Source organism: Dipodomys merriami, unplaced genomic scaffold (genome assembly GCF_024711535.1).
Source record: "Dipodomys merriami isolate MVZ:Mamm:240054 unplaced genomic scaffold, mDipMer1.0.p SCAF_2, whole genome shotgun sequence".
NCBI lineage: Eukaryota > Metazoa > Chordata > Mammalia > Rodentia > Heteromyidae > Dipodomys > Dipodomys merriami.
In genome coordinates this window covers 58,116,614-58,130,557 of record NW_027203381.1, presented here as the reverse complement: position 1 = coordinate 58,130,557, position 13,944 = coordinate 58,116,614, and the positions used below count along the sequence as shown (strand labels likewise).

The window sequence follows — 13,944 nt, the reverse complement described above, 5'->3', positions numbered from 1 at the left end:
CCCAAAAAATAAAAAATAAAAATAAAATAAAATATAAGTACATGTGAAATACAGTAAAACTCTTTGGTAAGAATTAATATACACCAAAAGAAATGAATTTAAATGTAGTGAAACAGGGTCTGTTGATGAGTATCGATAAGAGGAGAAAGGGTGAATGAGGGTGAATGTGGTCAAAGTACTATATGCATTATGGAAATAAAACAATAAGACCTATTAAAATTGGTTTAAGAAGTGGGAGGGTGGGGCTGGGAATGTGGCTTAGTGATAAGAGTGCTTCCCTAACATGCATGAAGCCCTGGGTTCAATTCCGCAGTACTACAGAAAATGCCAGAAGTAGGCCGGGCGCCTGTGGCTCACACTGTAATCCTAGCTATGCAGGAGGCTGAGATCTGAGGATCACAGTTCAAAGCCAGCTGGGGCAGGAAAGTCCATGAGACTTTTATCTCCAATAAAAACCACTAGAAAACCAGAAATGGTGCTGTGGCTCAAGTGGTAGAGTACTTGCCTTGAGCTGAAGAGCGCAGGGATAGTGCCCAGGCCCTTAATTCAAGCCCCAGAACTGGCAAAAAAAAAAAAAAAGTGGGAGGGAATATGCCCAGTGACCCATGCCTTTAATCCTAAACTACACAGGAGACTGAAATCTAAGGATCTAGGTTTGAAACCAGCCCAGGCAAAAGAGTCTGTGAGACTTTTATCTCCAATTTACTACTCAAAGCCAAAATGAAACTGTGGCTTCTGTGGTAGAACACTAGCCTTGACTGGAAAAGCTCAAAGTGAGCACCCAAGTTCTGAATTCAAGCCCCAGGATCAGCACAAAAGGAAGAAGGGAAGGGAAGGAGAGGGGAAGGGAAGGGAGCAGAAGGAAGGGGAGGGAAGGGAAGGGAGAGAATAAGGGAGGGGCTGGGAAGGTGGCTCAGTGGTAGAGCGCTTGCCTTGCATGCCTGAGGCCCTGGGTTTGATTCTTCAGCACCACATAAGGAAAAAGAAAAAAGCCAGAAGTGGCGCTGTGGCTCAAGTGGTAGAGCACTAGCCTTGAGTTGAAGAGCTAAGGGACAGTACCCAGGCCCAGAGTTCAGGCCCCATGACCAGACCCCCCCCAAAAAAAAAGAGAGAGAGAGAGAGAATAAGGGAGCTGGCTTTGAACTGTGATACTCAGATCTCAGCCTCCTGAGTAGCTAGGATTACAGGCGTGAGCCACTGGTGCTCGACTTGCAGCCTCTTCTTTCTAATGTTCCCCTGACACTTCCTCACCTAGGCTCTCGCCAACTCAGAGCTGAAGTGCTGCAAAGATGCTTGCCTCATCTCCAGGCTTCTTCTCTTGCCTCTACTCAACCCCAGCCTAACTGGCTTCCCTGCTCACTATGTCATTTCCTCCCTGCCCTGAAGCATGTGAGAAATTTCTGGAGAATACAGAATAGTCCCGACCCTCCTTCCAACCTCCTATCTGAACTAGTGTCATAGCTTGCCAACCTGGACCCCTTCCTATGATCCAAATAAACCTACCCCCCCCCACGCTTTTGTTAAAGTTGTTCTCCCCACCCTAATATGCTCCTGTCTCTTCTACAAGGCCCAGCTCAAATTCAGCTCTTTAGGAAATGTCCTCTGAGTCCTTCAGACTCTCTTTAGAGTCTTTGCTCAGCTATCTGGGTCCACAAACCCATCATCACTGACAATGGCTCTGAAACTTGCATCTCAGAATTCTCCATCATATCTTACATGCCATAGGTGCTCATAAAACATGTTCCTGGGGTGAGAGTTAAAACATAATGGGAATAGTACTGGCCCAGCACACATGAGGCCCTGAGTCCAATCCCTAGCACCACCAAGAGAAATTTTCAAAGGGGCTGGGAGAGCTGTGCACTGGGAGCTCATATCTGTAATCCTAGCTACCCAGGAGTCTGAAATCTGAGGATTATAATTTGAATCCAGCCCAGGCAGAAAAGTCATGAAACTCTTATCTCCAACTAAGCACCCAAAAAGCCAGAAGTGGAGCTGTGGCTGAAGTGGTAAAACACTAGTCTTGAGCAGAAAAGCTCAGGGACAGTGCCCAGGCCCTGTGTTCATACCCCAAGACTGGTACAAAAAAAGGGGGTGCTGGGAATGCAGCTCAGTTGTGGAAAACTTTTGTGGTACACACCAGGCCCTGGATTCAATCCCCATCACTACAAAAAGTTTATCTTTTTAATGTCTCCTGAAAGAATGGCTTGGGTTCTGATGGCTCACACCTGTAATCCTAGCTACTCAGGAGACTGAGATCTGAGTATTGTGGTTCAAAGCCAGCCAGGCAGAAAAGTCCCTGTGAGACTCTTATCTCCAATTAACCATTCAGTCCAGAAGTAGAGCTGTGGCTAAAAGTGGTAGAACTCTAGCCTTGAGCAAAGAGAGTTCAGGGACAGCACCCAGGCCATGAGTTAAGGCTCCAAAACTGTCAGAAAAAGTATCATAAATAAGAGGAATGAAGGGAGGGAGAGAGGAGGAAAGGGAAAGAGGAGGAAAGGGAGAAAGGAAGGTCAGCTCACTGAGCAAAGAAAAAAGTACATGAGGATCAGCCCATTGAAGAAGGGCTGGGATGGGTTCTGAAGAGACTCCTTACTTTCTCGTTGGCAGTTCTATTTAAGTAGTAATCTCGAGATGGCAGAAAGAGTCCAGATTGGTCCACCTGCAAGAGCACAGGAATAAAACAGTTCCCCTCCCTTCTAGAACATGGGCCCATGTGCACAATGAAAGGCCCATCCCAGCCTATCACTGGGAAGGGGAGCCTGGGTTCAGCAAAACATCCATGAGCCCCTCCTCACCCTTCCCACCTGGATGACATTGCTGTTGGAACTTTTTGAATCAGCACTGATGTAGACAGTGAAGAACGGAGTAGCTCTGTAGGTCCCCGCTACTGCCTTCAGCACCTCCATGAAGTTGTACTGCTCCCAGGACCCCGTAATGTTCCAACCACCAATCTAAGCAGAGATAGTAAATGAAGCCTCTGGCACAGGTCTCCCAAAGTTTTCTAGGACCATGTCCTTTCCCTCCTTCTCCCCTCTGTCCACAATCCCAACCCAGAACCTTGTCAATGAGGTCTCGAAGAGGCTGGGCTCCTAGCTCCTCAATGCGTTCCACCTGTAGACAGGACAGGTAGAAGCGCTGGGTCTTCCTCTCAGCTTCACTGCTAGAGTTGAAGGTGGTATTCTCTACAGGGCATAACACAGGATCCACATAGCGATTAGATAACCATTACCAGTTGAGCGGGAGACCCTGGTATTTGCTTGGTCCTTCTCCTTGCCCTTTCTATAAGTAGTCCTATTTCTGCAGACCCAACAAGACTAGCACAGAAAATTGTGGCTTTTCCTCATCTGTAAAAACCAAGGTGCTTACTGTAAAAACCTGGTGCTTACATCTCAACCATACAGAGAGGAGGACGCCTCCATTATTCCCAGAGGTCTAACTCTCAATCCATCTGCAGTTCTCAAAGCCCTCTGCTGTCTGCATGCCCTCCTTCAAGAGTTTTCACAGAATCATCTATTCACTTCTTCACTCATAGACATTTACTGATTACCTACTAAGTGCAGAGCCCATGCTGGATACCAAGCCTCCTTGACAGCCTCACTCACCAAGCAGGTGCTTCAGTACGGCCTGGTTCTGGTCCCAGAGGCTGTTGAAGGTGTTCCAGCGAGAACGCCCATCAGGCAGGGGGTTCCTTCGAATCCAGCCTCCACAGGAGAACTGGTAAAAGTCCTCACAGGGGCTTACCCCTCGATCCAGAGACTCCAGGATTTTTCCAGCCACTCGAATGCAGGCCTCTGTGAGGCAGGTGCTGTGAGATGGGTCTGTGGCAGGGAGCATGATGAAGGGGTAGGAGACTGTCAGCTTGTGAGAGGCAATCTCTTTGGAAGGACAATGAGGACAGGAAAATGAGAAGGCTGGCTCCTTCCAGAGAAAATCTGAGAGGCCCCTCGGCCTCCTCACCCCCTCCCCCAGCTATAAGGACTCGTGACAGTTGTGAGCCCACCTACCTCTGTGATACTGAATCCCCAGGGCCACCAGGCAGCCCAGAAGCAGCGTAGCCAGCAGTAGAGAAACACCTGCCAAGATCAGCTCCAGCCTTGTGTGGCGGCCAAAGAGTTGTCTTGTCCTCTTCCGGAATCCCACCTGGAGAACACCGGGAAAGAGAGCAAAAGCGGTGGAGCCACAGGACAGGGATCCAAGACGACAGAAATGCTTTCAAACAGCGAAGGCACTGCCAGTTAACACAGCCAAGGAGCCAAGGGGCTAATGGGGCTAACCTTGGTCCCAGGGGCAACAAGGTGGGTGGACTTGAGCCCTAGCCTGTTTATGCAACGTCACGGCTTAGATCGCCTCCCCAGGGCCTCAGCGCAGAGACCAGCGATGGAGCCAGAGGAGGGCAGGGGACGCCCTGAACCGCCCAGAGCTCCTAGTTTTGTCAGACATCCTGCTGGCGCTGGGGCCCGGTGAGACAGGAGGGAGCCCTCCCCATTGCCCACCTCCATGACGTCCGGCGAGGCCCCGCCCTCCACGGGGGTCTCGGAGGCGTCCTCATCCCGGAGCGTGGCGCGTCGGTACTCCACCATCTGCCAGACAGTCCGAGGCGCCAGTCCGGGTCGGGCCGAGGGGGCTGCGCGCCCAGGGCCGCCCCCGGCCCCTCGCCCTGCGGGCCTCCCGCCAGCGGGGGCCGCCCCCTCGCACCTGCCGGGCGCTTGGGCCTGGGGATCCTCAGACCCCCCCCCCAAGCCCACCACCTCGGCGAATCCGGTGCCCGGCGCCGCCCCCTCCCCACAGCCCTCTCTCCCGGGGCCCGGGGGGCCCCCCACTCACGGTGCCGCCGCCCAGCTCCCGCAGCGCGACGCTCATGGCAGAGTCGGGCCGGGCGGTGCCTCAGAGCTCCCGGTGGCTGACCCTCGCCGGGGTGGAGGCCCCCGGCACCCGCCCGGCCCCGCCGCCCGCCATCGCAGCCGCTGCCGCAGCCCCCCGCTCGGCCCCCGCCCGCCGAGTCCCCCCTCCCCGCGGCGCCGCGTCCGGGGGTGGGAGCGGGGGAGGGGCGGAGCCCGGCGGCGCCCTCCCCGCACCCGGGCCGGCGATCGCGGCCTTCCAGCCACCCTGGAGCACCCCCCATCGCGCTGTGCAGTCGGCTCCCCATCTCCCGAGGGTCTTCTGCGATCGTCCACCATTCCCTTCCTCTGAGCCAGGTTCAACGCCTGCCAGCATTCGTTGGCCCAGTTCTCCAAATTGCAGCCCCTCTCCAACCCCTTCAGACGCCTTGGAGAAACCACGACCCCCTAAGGAACATTCACCACCCCCCCCGACCCCGGCAGACCCCGGGTACACAGGCTGGTCGCTTTCTACATCGAATGCGCACACACTCACACTCACAATGTATACACAACAACACACACCAGAGACAAAGTACACTATCCCTGGGTACACACGCAACCAGCACAACCCAGAACAGGGGTGTCACACACTACACACACAGGCCATACGGATGTCACTCTTACATGTCGCTTCAAGACAGCACTTCTACTCTCCAACATAATTGCTGTCATCAGATCATCTCATAAAGGGAGGGTTACAGATGGTGACAAATTGGCAGGGAAAAAAACAGCCATGCACAGATATTTAAAGAAAAGACGTGCTAACACTTCTAACTTGGAGAAAGCAAACGATTTGATTTGGGAGGTTTACAAGGGGGAAAAAATAACACCAAGCAATATTTAACTGAAACGCAATAGTGTGGCATCCATGCATCTGCCATCTGCCTTCCATATTGTCATTTCTTAATCAGGCAGGGTGTTGCAGTCTGCTGCACTGAAGAGTGCCGTATGTATTTTACAACGAGAGGGGGGGGGAGGGAGGGAGAATATGACTCATTCTCGCCCCCTCACCTCCAAAGAAAATATGAATTTGGCCTCAGGAGGCTTGAAGTGGTGGCAAATACATAATCCATTTCATGACTCCCACTCCAATCCTCTGACATCTTGCTGCAAGTGGTTCCGGCATGGAATAATCTTATGGCAGAGAAAGGATGGATGAGAAATGGAGATGAGCCTTTCTTAGGCAGTTTTTCACCCTAAAATTACACATTCTCAAGTAGAAGATAGTATAGTGTCACTACTAAGATGATAAATTGTGAATCCTGACTCAGTTTCACCATCTGTAAAATGAAAATAAGTATAATACCTACTTCAAAAAGTGATTCTAAGAATGAAATGAAAACAAATATTTGTAAACTGCTCGGAACAATGCCTGGCACATAAAAGGTGTTTATTTTGATTTTATTTTTATTATTATCATTCAAACTTCATAGCTAGAAACTAGAATTGTAAAGCTGATGGCTACTCAGAGACAGAGCATGAAGATCGTGAATGTGAGGCCAGCCAGGGAAAGTTAGGGAGACCCTATCCCCCCTTAAAAAAAAACACTGCTGGGCACTCGCTCCTGCAGGCCTAACTACTCAGCAGGCTGAGACTGAAAGATCAAGCCAGCCCTAGCAGAAAAATCCACGAGCTACTAATGTCCAGTCTTACAGTTCATTCTTTTTTGGGGGGCGGGGGGTCCGGTCATGGGGCCTGAACTCTGGGCCTGGGCGCTGTCCCTCAGCTCTTCAGCTCAAGGCTAATGCTCTACCACCTGAGCCACATCACCACTTCCAGCTTTTTTCTTATGTGGTGCTGAGGAATCGAACCCAGGGACTGGAGCATGCAAGGCAAGTGCTCTACCACTGAGCCACCTTCTCAGCCCTTACAGTTCATTCTTAAATTCATAAGTACAATGGAAAATATATAAGCACATTTTATTTTATCATGATGATAAAATAAAACATCAGTGCTCAGCATTGTCAAAAATGGGGAATATAGGCACTCTCATATTTATAGTAGTTTATAAATTGGTGCATTTTTGCAATAGGAATCAATAGGTATCAAAGTGTGAACATTCTGACCCAGAAAGTCTACTTCTAGGAAACTGTATCAGGAAATAATCATTGTCTAAAGGATGGTTGAGTATCGGTTAGTTTTTGCTCCCTAACAGGCACTACCAAATTTTGTGGCTTAAAAACAAACATTTACCTCCTTTCCTTTCCTTTCTTTGTGCCTATACTGGAGCCTGGGCACTGTCCCTGAACTCTTGAGCTCAAGGCTGGCATTCTACCACTTGAGTTACAGCTCCACTTCTGGTATTTTGTGGTTAAGTGGAGATAAAAGTCTCCCAGAATTTTCCTGGCTTTGAACTGCGATCCTCAAATTTCAGCCTCCTGAGTAGCTAGGATTACAGGAGTGAGCCACCGCTGTAAACACTTAACACCTTCCATGTTCTGTGGGTTGACTCGGTGCTTATTCCAGACAAAGGTAGCTCAGCATGAGCTGGATGGTCTAGGGTGACCTAAATTGGCTTCATTTGCATTGGGCTTCAGCTAGGATGACTGAACCCTATCTCTAAGTAGTTTCTTTTCTTCTAAGAAGTGAGCCATGACTTTTTCATGGTCTTAGGATTCTTAGCAACAAAAAATGAGTGCATACCCCAACACACCAACATCTTTTAAGCTTTGACTTTATCACATTTGCTAGTGTCCCTTTTTATTTTGTGATTAATTGAAAATAAGAATCTATGGACTGGGCTGGGAAGGTGGCTCAGTGGTAGAGCGCTTGCCTTGCATGCCTGAGGCCCTGGGTTCGATTCCTCAGCACCACATAAGCAAAAAGAAAAAAAAAGCCGGAAGTGGTGCTGTGGCTCAAGTGGTAGAGCGCTAGCCTTGAGCTGAAGAGCTGAGGGACAGCGCCCAGGCCCAGAGTTCAGGCCCCACGACCGGATAAAAAAAAAAAAAAAAAAAATTAAAAAAAAAAAAAAAGAATCTATGGACTTTTTTTTTTTTTTGCCCTGGCTGGCTTTGAACCACAATTCTCAGATCTCAGCCTCATGAGTAGGTAGGATTTACAGGTATGAGCCACCAATACTTGGGTTAAAATTAACTTTTTTTTTTTTTTTGTCAGTTGTAGAGCTTGAACTCTGGGCCTGGCCGCTGTCCCTGAGCTCTTCAGCTCAAGGCCAGTGCTCTACCACTTGAGCCACAGTGCCACTTCTGGTTTTCTGGTAATTGGAGATAAGAGTGTCGTATTCTCTAAATAATGAAAAAAAAAAAAAATGTCATGGACTGGGGCTGGGAAGGTGGCTCAGTGGTAGAGTGCTTGCCTTGCATACCTGAGGCCCTGGGTTCAATTCCTCAGCACCACATAAGCAAAAAGCAAAAAGCCGGAAGTGGCGCTGTGGCTCAAGTGGTAAAGTGCTAGCCTTAAGCTGAAGAGCTGAGGGACAGCGCCCAGGCCCAGAGTTCAGGCCCCACGACCAGACCCTCTCCCCTCCCCCAAAAAAAGAGTGTCATGGACTTTCCTGCCCAGGCTGGCTTTGAACCGTGATCCTCAGAACTCAGTCTCCTGAGTAGCTAGGATTACAGGCATGAGCCATTGGTGCTTGGCTACAATTAACTTCTTGATTGAAGGAGCTATGAAATATTGTGGATATTTTTTCTAAAACATTTGTTCATCATAGCACTATTCATAACCCAACAAAAAAAATAAGGACAGGAAAATTCAGCTGGGTGCCAGTGGCTCACGCCTGTACTCCTAGCTACTCGAGGTTGAGATCTGAGGAGGTGGTTCAAAGCCAGCCCAGTCAGGAAAGGCTACGAGACTCTTACCTCCAATAAAGCACCAGAAAACCAAAAGTGGTGGCTCAAGTGGTAGAGCACTAGCCTTGAGCTGAAGAGCTGAGGGACAGTGCCCAGGCCCAGAGTTCAAGCCCCATGACCGACAAAAAAAAAAAAAAAAAAGAGGACAGGAAAACTCAATGTCAAAGAGTAGAATACTTATTGAATAAATCAAATACCTATCAATGAGATACTATGCGACATTACTAAATGGTAGAAGAAAAAGTATTTAAAAATTAAAAATAAATAAAACGATAGAAGAGATGGGAAAAGAAAAGGTTTACAAGATCTAATTTTTGTGAAAAGACAGATAGTGGATAGATGCATAGACTGAAAAAAAGACTGGAAGGATGTGCAACAAAGGGTACTGATAATGATGTTCTTTTAAAAGTTTTTTTGGGGGGCTGGGAAGGTGGCTCAGTGGTAGAGCTCTTGTCTTGCATGCCTGAGGCCCTGGCAAAAAGAAAAAAGCCGGAAGTGGCGCTGTGGCTCAATGGTAAAGTGCTAGCCTTGAGCTGAAGAGCTGAGGGACAGTGCCCAAGCCCAGAGTTCAGGCCCCATGACCGGATCCAAAAACAAAAAGTTTTGGGGGGCTGGGAATGTGGCTTAATGGTAGAGTGCATGCATGAAGCCCTGGGTTCGATTCCTCAGTGCCACATAAACAGAAAAAGCTGTAAGTGGCACTGTGGCTCAAGTGGTAGAGTGCTAGCCTTGAGCACAGATAAGTTCAAGGACAGAGCCCAGGCCCTGAGTTCAAGCCCTAGGACTGGCAAAAAATAAATAAAAGTGTTTTGGGGTTTCAGTATAACAATAACTAACATTTCTATGTACTTTACAAATATTAATTTATTTACTCCTTATGATGACTCAAGGTATATTTTACCAGTATGATTTTCCATTTTACAGATAAGAAACCTCATTTTCTCTCCTCAGGGAAATAAACATAACATAAAATTTGAAGACACAGTTTTAGAGTGTAGACTCTTCCTGATCTTCTCTTTTTTCTTCAGCTGTAGACTAGCGCTCTACCACTTGAGCCTCAGCCCCACTTCTGGCTCCTTCTGCTTATGTGGTGCTGAAGAATTGAACCCAGGGCCTCATGCATACAAGGCAAGCATTCTACCATTGAGCCACCTTCCCAATCTTCTTAATCACTGTATTACTCTCTCAGTCAACTGATTTGTCTTAGACTAGAATATGATGTTTGGTAAGTGAACTACTCTTTGGCAGTCATAGGGATTGAATCTGGACCTTGACCCCATTAGGCAAGTGCTACACCACTTGAGCTGTATCCTCAGCACTTGGGGTTTCTGGCTTTGTTTTCTTTTCTTTTCTTTCTTTCTTTCTTTTTTTTTTTTGCTGGTCATAGGGCCTGAACTCAGGGCCTGGGCACTGTCCCTCAGCTCTTCAGCTCAAGGCTAGCACTCTACCATTTGAGCCACAGCACCACTTCTGGCTTTTTCTGCTTATGTGGTGCTGAGGAATCGAACCCAGGGCCTAATGCATGCAAGGCAAGCGCTCCACTGAGCCACCTTCCCAGCCCCGGGTTTCTGGCTTTGTAGCCCAGGCTTATCTAGAGATCCTGCATCCATGTCCTGTGTGCTAGAATTATACATATGTGTCACCATATCCAGTAGTGTATCATTGGTTTTAAACCTTTTTTTGTATGTGTATAGAAGCCCCCTGGGCCTGGGCACTCTTCTCTGAGTTTCTATTGCTCAAAGCTAGCATTCTACCGCTTGAGCCACAGTTCCACTTCTGGGTTTTGGGGGATGAGTTTGATGATAAGAGTCTCATGACTTTCCTGCTTGGATTGGCTTTGAACCATGATCCTCAGATCTAAGCCTCCTGAGTAGCTAGGATGACAGGTTGTAACTACATCCAGAGCCAGTTGTTTTAAGTCTCTTTAAAAAAATAATCATTAAGCTTAGCACTGGTGACTCACAACTGTAATCCGAGCTACTCAGGAAAATGAATTCTAAAGATTGAAGTTCAAAGCTAACATGTGCAGGAAAGTCTGTGAGACTATTATCTCCAATTAACCACCAGCAAACTGGAAGTGGTGCTGTGGCTCAAGTGGTAGACCACTAACAAGCCTGCAGAGAGCTCAAGAACAGCAGCCAGGCCCTGAATTCAAGTCACATTACATCCCCCCCCCCACACACACAAATCATTAAGATATTTTTTATTGTAAAGGCAAACTACTCCAGAAGTATATAGCATAAAACATTAAATTCATTCTGAATAAATGAACAATGATTCTGCTGGGATTCCTGTATCACTTGTAGAGACAATTATTAGCAGCTTGGTATGAATCCTTCCAGATCTTGTATATGCACTTACATACATGAGTACTAGGCTATGTACTACATATAGTATATGTGTATGTATGTGTGTGTAATATATATATATGTGTGTGTGTGTGTGTGTATATATATATATATATATATATGGTTTGGTTTTTTTTTTTTTTTTCCAGTTCTGAGGCTTGAATATAAGGCTTGGGCACTGTCCCTGAGCTTCTTTTGCTCAAGGCTAGCACTCTACCACTTGAGCCACAGTGCCACTTCTGGCTTTTTGTTATGTGGTACTGAGGAATGGTACCCAGGGCTTCATGCATGCTACGCAAGCACTCTACCACTGGCCACATTCCCAGCCCAATGTGTAGGTTTTTTGATAACTTTTTCTACAGTGTCTTTTAAATAAAATGAGTCTGGAAATGCCCTCATCATATAGATTGCAGATTTCCTTTAAGTGGACAGGGTAGGAATGGAGTCCCTCCAGAGAGAATTCAAAGAATGAGAAATATGGTCATGAATGATGATAGAAAAAAAGATTAGCCCATAATATATGTAACTACTTATATTTCTTTCTTAGGAGTGCAGTATGTCACTGGGTGGCTTAACGCCACAGAAACTGGGCTGGAGGTATAGTTTAAGTGGTTGGGCTCTGTCAGAGCAAGCAAGCTGAGCAAGCATGAAGCCCTGAGTTTTAGCTCTGGGAGAAAAAGAGAGAGGGGGGAAGGAAGGAGGGAGAGAGAGAGCGCCATGTATGTGTATGTGTGTGTTAGAGACTGCTCTGTGTGTTAGAGATGTTAGAGAGAGACTGCTCTGTGTGTGTGTGAGAGAGAGAAAGAGAGAGGAAGGAAAGAAGGAAGGGAAGATGGAAGGGAGGGAGAGAGGAAAGAAAGGAAGAAAAAGGGAGAAAGGGAGAGAGAGGAAAAAGGAAGGAAGGCAAGCAGGCAGGCAGGCAGGCAGGCAGGCAGGCTATAATCCTACCTACTCAGGAGGCTGAGAGTTGAGGGTTGCAGTTCAAAGCCAGTCTAGGCAGTCAAAGTCAGATTCTTATCTCCAACAAACTACTAAGAAAAGACAGGAAATAGCACTGTGGCTCAAGTGGTAAAGCACTAGTCTTGAACAAAAGAAGCTCAGGGGCAGCATCCAGGCCCTGAGTTCAAGACCCAGAATTAGCACAAAAACAAAATGGGCTAGGAATGTGGCTTAGTGGTAGAGTGCTTGCCTAACATGCATGAAACCCTGGGTTCAATTCCTCAATACCACATAAACAGAAAAAGCAAAGAAGTAGTGCTGTGGCTCAAGTGGCAGAGCACTAGCCTTGAGCAAAAGAAGCACAGGGACAGTGACCAGGCCCTGAGTTCAAGACCCAGGACTGGCAGGGGGAAAAAAAGGGGGGGAAAGAATGAAGGAAAGAAGAGAAATAATCAAGAGTTGTGTTCATTAGTCAGGTAACATATTAATTAGTCAAAATCACATATCCTAACAAAGTAGTAACTATTTGGGAAAAAAATGTTGTTGGTTCTGTTTTCTTTTCTTTTATATGGTACATTCATGAGTTTATCTTTGGGAGGGTGGGAGGGAGGGAACAGAACTGGAGGGAAAAAGAGTGAAAAAATGCAGCAGTGGAGTTCATTGGATACTGATAAAAGTGAATTATACAAGTGGTGGGTGGAGACAGGAGGGAGGGACTGGGAAGACACTGTATGAAAAGAAATTTACTCATCACCTGACTCGTGTAATCTCTCTGTACATCACCTTTATAATAACAATAAAGTAAAAATTTTAAAAATACAAATAAACAAATTAATAATAATCATAACAACAATAATAAGCAGATGCATGACCAATGCTCATGCCTGTAATCCTAGCTACTCAGGATACAGATCTGAGGATGGAAGTTCAGAGCCAGCCCAGGCAGACAAATCTGAGAGAAACTCTTATCTCCAATTAACCAGCAAAAGCCAGCTACTAGGCTTGAGCTCACAGACAGACAGACAGATAGCTAGAGAGAGGTATAGATATCTATCTATAAATATATAGATAGATACAGTAGACTCTAGTGAACAATCCTTCTGAGCTTCTTTGAGTTTCTGGTGGCTCCCAGCAGTCCATGATTTTCAGCTCCATCACTCCTATCTCTCTCTTTTTGAGAAGGGACTCAAACTATCTGATGTTTTCTCTCATTGGCTAGAACTCTACTTCCTGAGCCATGCCTCCAACCCCATCACTCCTATCTCAACCTCTTTCTTTCTTGCTTGCTTGCTTGCTTGCTTGCTTCCTTCCTTCCTTCCTTTCTTTCTTTCTTGTAGGTTGTGGGGCTTGAACTCTGGGCCTGGGTACTATCCCTGAGCCTCTTTGCACTCAAAGCTAGCACTCTACCACTTTGAGCCACAGTACCCCTTCTGGTTTTCTGGTGGTTAATTGGAGATAAGAATCTCATGGACTTTTCTGCCAGGGCTGGCTTTGAACCATGATCCTCAGATCTCAGCCTTCTAAGTAGCTAGGCTTACAGGCATGAGCTACCAGCACCTGGCTCAACCACTTTCTTGTAGCCTTCTTCCCTCTGTATGTCTCTGTATGTCCTCCTCTTAGAAAGATACCTGTTTGGATTTTGAGCCCAGTATCCAGTATGACCTCATCTTAATTAATTATATCTCCATAGATGCTATTTCCATATGTCACAGTCTCTGATATTGTAGAATGGACATGAATTGGGGATGTGTGGAGAAGGTCTCTATTCAGCCTACTATATTGATCTACTGTACTTACCTGAATAAAAGTGATAATATTCAATTGCCAAAATTACACATTATTTTATTTAAAGCATATAAAATAAATGCACAAAATTTTGAAGAATTTTTTTTTTTGAGATATGGTCTCACTATGTAGCCCCAGGGTGACTTCATGTAATTGAGTTCCTTCCACCTTAACTCTCACCTG

General features: G+C 46.9%; 1 protein-coding gene across 3 annotated transcripts in view; it reads right to left on the bottom strand.

Annotated features, from left to right (window-relative positions):
* Ece2 (endothelin converting enzyme 2) overlaps positions 1–13,944 on the bottom strand; it is a 43,732-nt gene that overhangs the window by 13,176 nt on the left and 16,612 nt on the right. The window contains exons 1-7 of one of the 3 annotated variants that reach the window (XM_070029716.1): positions 5,505–5,518; positions 4,494–4,580; positions 4,005–4,140; positions 3,603–3,818; positions 3,058–3,182; positions 2,805–2,951; positions 2,594–2,659 (exon numbers count right to left, since the gene is read on the bottom strand). In XM_070029716.1, coding sequence (XP_069885817.1) covers positions 2,594–2,659; positions 2,805–2,951; positions 3,058–3,182; positions 3,603–3,818; positions 4,005–4,140; positions 4,494–4,580 — 777 coding nt within the window. In that variant the 5' untranslated portion in view covers positions 5,505–5,518. Of the gene's footprint in view, positions 1–2,593; positions 2,660–2,804; positions 2,952–3,057; positions 3,183–3,602; positions 3,819–4,004; positions 4,141–4,493; positions 4,581–4,824; positions 4,875–5,504; positions 5,519–13,944 lie in introns of those variants that run through there. The other 2 variants (XM_070029715.1, XM_070029718.1) reach the window with 2 other exon arrangements.